Here is a 10,536-nt window from a genome sequence, read left to right on the forward strand (position 1 = left end):
GAAATAACTGGATTACAATGAATATATCGTCACCTAAAATGCAAAATAAAGTATCATCAAAAAAATCGAAATTGAGTATCCCATTGATTACTATTCACTACTTCAAATTACATACATAATATTACATATTATATGCCCAACATTTTCAGGTTCTGCGCTCATATATGAACCAGTTTTAAGCAATATTAAAACTTTTTTTCACACCTGTTCCATTTTATTTGGTGTTTCATTCATGTCTCTGTAAAGTTTCACAAATGTTGTTACTTTATTTTGCATTTTAGGTAACGATATGAATGTCATATTGATCAAATTTCTAGTGCCGAAACGTGAAATTGTTTGTCGCGAAAAAGCGTTTTTGAATATTGCAAATTATTCAAAGAGGGTCGAGAACGCATTGACGACGAACCAAGTCCAGGACGGCCATCAACCTCAACTGATGATCAACACGTCAATAAAATAGAGGAATTGTTGCTTGAGAATCCACGATTAACAGTCAGAGTTCTTACTGGCATCGTTGGAATATCGGAAGGATCACTGAAAACTATTTTGAAAGATCATATTGGCCTTAGAATAGTGAAAGCATGATTGTTTACAAATTCACTAAATTTTTTTTCGAAAAATAGCGTCGCGTCAGTAAAACTATGCTTTAATAACGGTTTGGAAAAAAACTTTGGCACAAGAGTTTTGGGGCCAAAAGGGATTTCCTTTGAGGAGGACGACATAGATTAAAGAATAAATTAAGAATTTAAATTTTTTTAACAAAGTCTTACTATTTTTTGCTTATAGCAGTATATTTAGTTTAATAAGATCACTTTAGCCATCAAAATTTTTAAATAGAGAATGATCTTCAAATGCAGGGAAGTAATTGGGAGTGGGCAAACCTATTTAGTGAATTATGAATAAAAATACCTGTACATATGTACCTACAAATGTGTTTGTGACTACGTTTACCCATTATATGTTCATAGCCACATACTTGTATTTCTGACTAATGTAAGCTAGCATGTTCAAAAAAAAAAAAAAAAGTTTTGATATGAAACAAATTGTGAATGTACTTTTGGGTATTTCGATGGTGTTAACAATTAATTCCTTCATGCTCGCACACATGCATGCGTGTAGGCGCTCATGTGATTCCAGGTAAAGAAATGGTCGACGACAGGCATTTTTGCGCTCGCACATACGTTAGAGCGAGTACACTGTATGAGCGGAATGTGCGCTGTAACCAATGAAAATCGTTCAACATGACTTTGCGGCCATTGGCGAAGTCTTGACATGCATAATGTGTGCGTGCAAGATGGTACTCCGGCGTGTCTATGGCCGAAAATGATGCTGTATATCCTTTGTTAAGGACTTGTGTACGAATGAAGTGATGCTGAATGCTGTGAGCGTGCTAATTTTGTAATCGCCGTCGTAACTAAATGACCAAAATTAGAAGAAGAAGAAGAATATACTATATGTATGTACATATACATATACATACATACATATTTGTGTTAATTTTTGTGTGCTTGTCGAATAAATAAGCTAGTGAGAATGATTTTGGACATTAGATAAAAATTGAGTGTACCAAAGCTCTTTGGAAATAAAGGAAATAAAAAAATATGAGGATTACATGTACTATGTGTTGAAGTGTATTTTTGCATCTGGTAATTGTTATAGACTACATAATTTAGTTTGACATTGAAATACCTTAATTCAATTAAAAAAAGAAGTACCGCGCTAATCTATATGAATATTTTGTGGCTGTTCTAATACGAGAGTTAAGTACTAATTTTTGGAAGTGAGCTCCATTTTAGCATCTATTTGTTAATTTTATAGTCTCCTCCAATTTATTGATTGACTTTAAGAAGCTGCTGCAACATACCCATACAGACTGAGTAAGTAAGGACTAAGGTAAGTAATGTAGGTGGAGTCAGTTCCATTATAAGCTCACATGGACATACGCTATCCAATCGTGGAGTAACGCAAGCCAATCTAACTTTGCGACCTGGTTTGTGGCCAATGACCAAATTCCTACAGATCTAAACATTATATACATATGTTAAAGATGAAATTCGCAGAATAAGCACAAAATATGTTGAGGAACTAGCTGGTAATATAAATGTTATGGCTATAGCTCCACATATGTTATAAAAAAAAAAATACAACCCGAAGACTTTAAACTAATAATTGTTAGATTTAACCTTTAGCGTTTAAGTTTTGTATATTGTAAATAAAATCATAATAATGGAATTAGGAGCACAAAGCTGGTCTCACTAAATTATTCAAATATTTCTATTATAATATAAATATTTCCAGTTAATTTCATTTCGTACTAAAATACTATAAATAAATAAGTAATGAAAAAGCTCTTGCTAAAAATATATATTTTATATCATTTTTAATTTCGACTCACCTGGAAAATTATTAAAATTTAAAAAAAAAATAAATTTTTTTTTTCATAAAAAATGGTAATGTACATATATTTGTTTTTATTGGAATGTATGGCAGGTAAGATATGCAGCTTACCTTATTATTGCTGCTGGGGCAAAGTGATGCATACTCTTAGGCGTGAGCAAATTTGTTGAAGTGCACTGCCAGTGTAACCAATTATTCTTCAACATACATTTAGGTGGCAATTATTTGCATTTAAATTTTTTTCGAGCCATTTATATTTTAAAATATGTACTTTATTTCATATGTGTGCATGGACATACAACTGTGTTCGAAATAGTAGCAAGGGCCAGGAATCCAGGAAAATAAATGAAGCAAATAAAAAAAAATTAATAGATAGAAAAAAAAATAGATTTTTTTTTATGGTTCATTATTATTGTATATAATTGTTTCGTTTTGCTATTTTAAATCACAGCAAGAAAGCAACTATGTAACATAAAAAATATCAGGACTCTATGAATGCATGTGTGTACATAAATCAAAAACTTTACGAGATGAGTCGATTTAGGCATGACAAGATCTCGTAAGGAAAACGTTTTAACTTGACAAGACATAGCATGAATTGTTGCCCAAGACGCGCGCATTTTCTATATCTTCTTATACCCTTTGTGCTATAAGAAATGCACCTATTATAGCTTGGTTGCTTACGTATCAGTTATTAATTTCGAAATTTTTGGAGAAGAAATCCTTTCTATAACATTATTTTTATCATATAAGAGATTTCAATCTACAAGGTAGACAAGATAGTTTAATAACAAGCCGGTAGCTGGAGGATTTCCGTAGTAGCTACGTTTACATTTCACATATTTAAAAGGCAATCCATTGCGAGGTGCCTACTTTTGTAAAGAAAACACGAAGAATTTCAAAATTTGGCTCGAAAACGGCAGGTCTTCATCGATCTTTTCAAGGGTCCTTAGATCGAAGCGATGTCGCTTGGGAAGGTCAAGCGGCTTCAGTTCTTGCACAAGCTGTAATTTGTACGCTTTCAATTTAAGAACACTAACAGGTTGTTCAACAAGTTTTGTCGTTTGATAAGAAAAACAACTTTTTGTTTCAGAATACACTTTATTATTCAGTATAATCTCCCTGACATTAATACACTTGCTCCAACGATCCTTCAATCTGTAGATCCCAGCTCTGAAGTGAGAATGCCGAAGATATGCAAAATATTCTGTAAACAAATGGAAGTCACTGGAGGCCAAATCTGGTGAATACAATGGATGCTTCAACAATTCGAACATTAATTCATGGATTTTAGCCATAGTCACACTAAACAAAAAAAACATGACAGCTTGACACGACTCACGCGTGATCTGTCAAAATAAGGCCTTTGAAAATAGTACCTTTACTTGGATCACCCTTTATATAACAATCCGAAATCTTATACATATAAAATTGAAATTTTTATTTTAATTGAAATCATTTCAAGTACTTATGAAACCAAGTCCCGATTTGGTTGAAACGTTAATCGCGCAGACATGCATTTTATTTGATAAATATTTTTTCTGGTTTTTAACTTTATTTGAACTTTATTAATTAAGCCACATTACACGATTGTTAACATTAAACATAATAAAAATGAAATATTGACCGAGCAGCTTTTAATTGCGGCAGCGCGCGGCGTCTCATCCTCCGGACTTAGCCTTTGCATACACTTAAGCACATGTCAACGGTGCTTTGCTTGCGCTTCGGCACAGTTCTGCCAACAACCGATACGTTTTCGAGTGAAGTAATGACAGTGACGTAGGTGAAGGGAACAGGTTGCGTGTTGCAGCAACACCAAGAAGAAGACACTATGACAATGCTGATATTGGCGCAGAGATGCAGATGGTGTCGACGATTGCATGTGCAAATGGGACGTGATAAGCACAATCTTAAGTGCGCACAGCGCCAATGAGCAAAATACACACATATACACGCACACGCAGACGCACACGCACACTCAATGTCAGGTTGCAGCCTTTTGCATGCGCTGACCTTGCCACATGCGCTTACAGCCTGGTAATTGTTCCTTTGATTGTGGCATTGGGTCAAGAGTGAAAATAGGTTGATAAGAGCGCAGCGAAAACACTATAAATTGCTTGATATCATTTGTAAGTTCATCAGTTCAGCTTCAACTGTGCTTGCATTATAGTGTTGCATTATTTAAACATTAAATCCAACAAACATTCTTAAAGACGTCAGAATGGCATTCAAAATAAACTGCTATTGCTTCATCGCCCTGGCTATAGTTGCTGTTGTTGTAAATGCAGCTGAAGAAAAGAACGATGAGTACGACGCCTACCCCAGCTACAGCTTCAATTATGATGTGCAGGACACGGTAACGGGCGACATTAAGTCCCAATCTGAGCAGCGTGACGGTGATGTAGTCAGAGGACAATACTCGCTACAAGAGGCTGATGGCTATCAACGCACTGTCGAGTATACCGCCGATGCTGTGAATGGTTTCAAAGCCACTGTACGCCGCGAACTGTTGAGTGAGCCTGCCAAGCTCCTGGCCCCAGTGACTTCAGCACCGCAGATTTTGCCAGAGCCCAAAATTGAAAATGCTCAGCCACAACCCGCCCGCCCAGTCAGTCTACCCAATCTACCAATCCCAATTGCTCCGAAGTATGAACAGTTGACACAGAAATCCTATGTTACACCGGTTGTATCGCCTACTTACTATCGCGCTTACGCTGCACCTACTTTGCTTCATCACGCACCAGCCACCCACGCAGTCATACACCACGCTCCAGCTGCCGCTGTGCATTTGTCGCCAGCCACTCATTTTGTCCATGCGGCCCCCGCTGCTACCACCTTGTTGAAGACATCGCCGGCTGTCATCACGCATCACGCCATTCACACAGAGGCTCATCCAGCCGTGGTCAAGACATCCTTTACAGCTCCGCATGTTTCATATGTTTACTAAAGTGTAGTATTCGACTGTAAGAACATAAGAACCCAAATAAACGAAAGGATTCGAAAGCAATAATTTTCTGTTTTAGCTGTTAAAATGTCTTGTGAATTCTTAAAGATATCATATCTAATATATGTTTATTAGGGTGGGTCGAAAAAAATTATTATTTTTTCACTTGGTTTTATGTGAAATCGGTTTTTAGAAAGCGAAAATCTTATAAGATCTTTCCAAGCATGATCTCTTAATTTTGACAGGAAGGTCCTCCGCCTTAAAGTTTTCTAATGTGACTGTTGATGAATCAACTAACTCAACCTTGGCATTTGGCTACCCTGGAGTGCGCTTATAGGTCAACAAAATACAATTCCAAAAGGTTAAAAGCTTTACGTGATCGCCGCCAATTCTTCTTTGAAAGACGGATCATTTATACTTTCAAGGTTCATTTTGATATTGATTGAAGTTAGTATCTCAGTGAGGAAGCTAAGCTGTTATCTACTTTCCTGGATATGCAGTTAAATAATGTGAACACAACACCAGTTTATATCGGAATTTTCACACCTACAGTAGGTAGAAAAAGTAAGTTATCAAAGTGGATATACTATAAGTCAGCGAAGTGAATAAAATTTAAAAGTTTCTATTTTTTAAATGAAATATTTTATTTTATTGAGACCATATTACAAACTATCTAATTAAAGTAATTTTAAAACAAAAAAGAAGTTCATAGCTTTTATAAAAGAAAATAATACACATATACAATGAATTCCATGTAGAAAAAAATAAGTTATCAAATTGTTTAATATCCACAATGCCTTGTTAGTTGACCCATTCGTTATTGCATGCTTAAGCTTCGAACACTAATTTTGAGGAAAACTATTCCAAATGTTGTAGGTGCAGTTCTTCAAATCAACCAGGTTTTAGGATTTCTCCTCAATTATACGCGATTTAAGGATTGCCGAAGCTTTTTCAATTGCTGCCGAGTCAGGGCTTTGAGGAGGCCGTTTTAATACACTCACATTTTCATTTTGCAGATATTCTGTGATGATTTTTGCAGTATGAATGGTAACGTTTCCTTCCAGGATTACAATATTGCCAGGGCCATTCGCAGATAATTTATTTTCAAGTCTTAATACGAAAAACACTAATTACTGATAGTGATAACTTGATAACTTACTTTATCCACGCTTTGTCACGGAGCATTTCTATAGAAGCCCACGAAAATTTTTTTACCAGATAAGCGGTTACCACTAAAATCAACAATTGCGGTATTTTGATAACGGTATTTTCCGAATATATACAAAAAAATTATATTCAATTAAGCGAAAAAGTATAGAGCGTTTCAAACAGCGCTGGCTGTTTTGATAACTCATTTTTTCCAACTACTGTATATTCGATATTCGGCCGACTGATCGTCTGTCTCTGCGTTGTAAGCATAGATAAGACTGATATGCGGAAAGCATTGTTTCACAGACGTTAACGCAACGCTGTTTTCGAAAAACTAAATGCTTTTCGAACCAATCGTGCTTTCACTTTTATGAGGTAAGACAAGATCGTCGATTCTCAAGCATCAGTTAGTTTAGTTTATTGACCTATTGATCATAAGTTGACGGCCGCGCTAAACATCCTTCGACGAATTGGTTTTCGCGCGAAATTTAAATTAAGAAGTTCTATTATTTTTAAATTAAAAAGTCCTACTATTTTTTCCCACAGTGGTATACCTATGCACTAAATTTCAACACCTATGTTTGTTATGTAGTTATGTTTTAAATTTATTTTCACAGTTCGTACTCATAATTAAATACTAATGGCAAATGATCCGTCGACCTTCCCTAATAGGCGTAAGAGATGAGTGGTGAAGCGAATTGGGTCTTCACTACAGCTGGTCCGGCGACGAGGGGAGCTGAAGCTGGAGCGGCGAAAGCAGCGGCAACTGGAGCAGGGGCAGCGACTACTGGAGCGGCGTAAGCAGCAGCTCTGACGACAGGGGCTGGTGCAGCGACCACTGGAGCAGCGGCAGCAACGACGGGGGCAACCAAAGGTTCACGACGCACAACAGCATTGAAGCCGTTGATTGGGTCAGATGTGTAGTCCACAATACGACGGTAACCATCAGCGTCATTCAGAGAGTATTGGCCTTGAACGAAACCACCATCACGGGTTTCCACGGCGGTCTTCGAGTCACCGGAGAGAGCATCTTTCACATCATAGCCATAGGTGTATTGTGGGTGTGGGTCGTACTCCTCAACGCGAGCGGCAACAGCCAATGGTGCGGCGGCTACGGCGGCCAATGGAGCAGCTGGTGCGATGACACCGGCACTGGCGGCTGCGACGCAGAGAGCGAAGAAGGCGACGAACTAGAGCGAAAAGATATATGAGTTTAAAAATTGCTGTATTTCAATTATTATGTCTTTTATTTCACAATTATGGGTAAAATAAAATGTATCCTAATATTTAGTATCGATGTAAATCCTTACTTTGAATGCCATTGTTGTTTGGTTTGATTGAATTGGTTGCTACAAATACCGAAAATGGAATTGAACTGATTTGAAGACTAACCGAATGTGTCTTTTATACAAATAAAATCGATGGCTTGACGACAAAGAGGAAATAAAAAACGTGGGGCTATTAACTTACGCCATTTAAGCGACAATTTGCTCATACAAATTGAATGCGGAGAGCCTCTTTAAGCCAAGCGTAATAACATATGTGAACGAATGTTTGCTGAGGGCGGTTGGGCTAAAGCTAATGAAGGCTAGCCACATATTTGCGAGCTGAGTGTTTATGTTAATTGTAATTATGTTGACATTGTTGTATGACTCCTTTGGTCAATAATATCCATCTAATTACAGATTTTCTATTATTTGAGCTATGTGAGTATTGTTATTATGCTTCTATCATTAGAATAAATGAAAACCTTTTGTCATAATGGAAACACATACATACACACATATCATATGTTGGAAAATTCTGAGATTTTGTAATTTAAACAATGTTCATTAGGGCTTACGGTCGCAAGTATGCGTTGTCCACCACAAAAGCAAATGCATATATGTATGGGTGTTGTAATATGTGTAAGTTCGTTAATATTAGTAAAAATTGAAATAAGCTGTACGTCAACTTCATTTAGACTCAAAAATTAAGTACTTCACATATACGTAGCTTAATGCTTTTAGGTTTCTGAAAGAGTTGCCATCTCCTTGCGAAATATGTTTTTTTTTTGGAAAATATGAAGTTATGACGCTGAAGAAGTTTTGGAATAAACTTAAGGGGTTACATGGATTTCTTCGGGTAAAAACAGTATTTTCTCAACAATTTTTTTCTCATACAAAAAATGAAATATTTTATTAGAATCTTTTATTATTAAAAACATACACTATTAACAAGACAATTCTAATATTTTGCCAACCGACTTCAAAAACATATTGTACACTTAGCTTAGCTAGCCTCGAGCACACAAGTTCTCAGGGTTGTATTTCCGAAACTATTACTCAGATGAATTTTAAAATTTAGGACAATATTTTAGAAATGCGTAGAATTCAATAAGATAATAAAAAAAATAGATTTTTTAAAATATTTGTTTTATATTCTTTGAGAAAATTATCTTTCGAAATATTCTTCAATCTCAGCGGAGATATTATTATAGAATTATTTACTTTTACCCAAAACGATAACCTATGTACTGTTATGGCAAAATATACAATTTTTAAAATTTTCATAGAATATTGTATATTTAGAGATCAAGATGCTTTTAACAACAACGCAGGAGAATTTAAAATTTAAAATGTTCTGTTTCGAGAATATAAATACAAGAAAGATATAGTAGATTTGATTGATTTATTTTGTTTCAGTGTTTAGCTTAATACATTTAACAAACAATTAACCAATTTAAGGTAGGAACACAAAAAATATTTTTAACCGTTGCTTTAAGATACTTTCACATTTTCGCAAGTAATTAACATTCTTCTTAAGCTTATATATAGGTAAAATTATCCTTCTCTTCCACCTCAAATGAATCTACAAAATTGTACGACAGAACTTCGGGACCGCTTCGGCTGCATACAAAATAAAATAGTATAAAAGCTATGAAAGATCTTTTGATTTTGATTGCTCAGTTTAAAAGGCAGCTATCACCTCTGGATGTCCGGTCTGTACAGCTGGTTAGGTTAGGTTAGCTTGATAGGCCAATAAGCCACGCATAGACCAGTTTAGCACCTTTTGGATACCTGATAGAGTTCAGTTACTAGGTTCAAAAGGAGTAGTCATCATTTAGAATGCTTGCGCTTGACCCGAATTTCAACAGACACTGTGGCCATACTATCATACCGTGGGGCCCCCCGATATTTACAGCGGAACAAGTGCACAAGAGATGCCCCATTGTTTCGCTGGTGCCTTGTTGCAGAAGTTTCTTACAGTCTTTCCGAGTGATCATGTTCCTACAGTCTCTCCTATCGAGTGGCAATAGGAAGTTTGTGTACTTCCGATCTACTCTTTTACACATGACTTTTGCAGTTTTCTACCCAGGTATCTCATTTCATCGGGCTTTGATTTTCCTTACCAAGCTTCTGTTCAGATTGTCATAAAGTTTTTTCCAATGTTGATCATATTTTCGGGTGTTAGTCGTACACCATTTTGGGCAATTTTGTCCACTTTTTCATTGCTTGCGATGTGTTGACTCTGGAATTGCCTGCAGGTGCTTTAGAGGCCAGCCCCGCAGCTTTGATACAAAATCCTTCTTTTATTGAAATTTAGTGTTCGTTAATGGTTTTTAAACTCATATGAAAAATAATTTTCAATAAAAATTCTAAATTTTATATTTTCCCAATAATAAGTTCGCTTATAACAGATGTAAGCTTACTTCAGCCTCTATGGTAGTTTTTATTGCGAGGATTTGGTGTTGTCAAATTCACTTTGACTGCTGGACTTCACAATCGTAATTTTTGCTAACTATTTGCTCATTATTGCTAAGTACATACACTACTACAATCAATAAATAAATAAAATGTTCTATTTCAACTATATTTATTTAGACTTTATTCTCAGTTTGTAGTCATGTCTAACAACTAATGGCTATGTTCAGTCGACCTTCTCTAATAGGCGTAGGAGATGAGTGGCGATGCGAATTGGGTCTTCACTACAGCTGGTCCGGCGACGAGGGGAGCTGAAGCTGGAGCGGCGAAAGCAGCGGCAACTGGAGCAGGGGCAGCGACTAC

General features: G+C 36.2%; 2 protein-coding genes across 3 annotated transcripts in view; one reads left to right on the forward strand and one right to left on the reverse strand.

The window, feature by feature from the left end:
- The first annotated feature begins 4,558 nt into the window (after window positions 1–4,558).
- LOC108970403 (pupal cuticle protein Edg-84A-like) lies at window positions 4,559–5,368 on the forward strand. Its single transcript, XM_018935742.1, has one exon. It carries the CDS (start codon window positions 4,619–4,621, stop codon window positions 5,342–5,344), a length of 726 nt encoding a protein of 241 aa, XP_018791287.1. The 5' UTR covers window positions 4,559–4,618; the 3' UTR covers window positions 5,345–5,368.
- A 1,702-nt stretch (window positions 5,369–7,070) lies between these two features.
- Window positions 7,071–10,536, reverse strand: part of LOC108970344 (larval cuticle protein A2B-like) — a 3,926-nt gene continuing 460 nt past the window's right edge. The window contains exons 1-2 of one of the 2 annotated variants that reach the window (XM_018935670.1): window positions 7,801–7,856; window positions 7,071–7,680 (exon numbers count right to left, since the gene is read on the reverse strand). In XM_018935670.1, coding sequence (XP_018791215.1) covers window positions 7,156–7,680; window positions 7,801–7,812 — 537 coding nt within the window. In that variant the 5' untranslated portion in view covers window positions 7,813–7,856 and the 3' untranslated portion in view covers window positions 7,071–7,155. Of the gene's footprint in view, window positions 7,681–7,800; window positions 7,857–10,536 lie in introns of those variants that run through there. The other variant, XM_018935671.1, reaches the window with a different exon arrangement.

This window comes from Bactrocera latifrons, unplaced genomic scaffold (assembly GCF_001853355.1).
Source record: "Bactrocera latifrons isolate USDA-ARS-PBARC rearing strain unplaced genomic scaffold, ASM185335v1 scaffold_3, whole genome shotgun sequence".
Classification (NCBI taxonomy): domain Eukaryota; kingdom Metazoa; phylum Arthropoda; class Insecta; order Diptera; family Tephritidae; genus Bactrocera; species Bactrocera latifrons.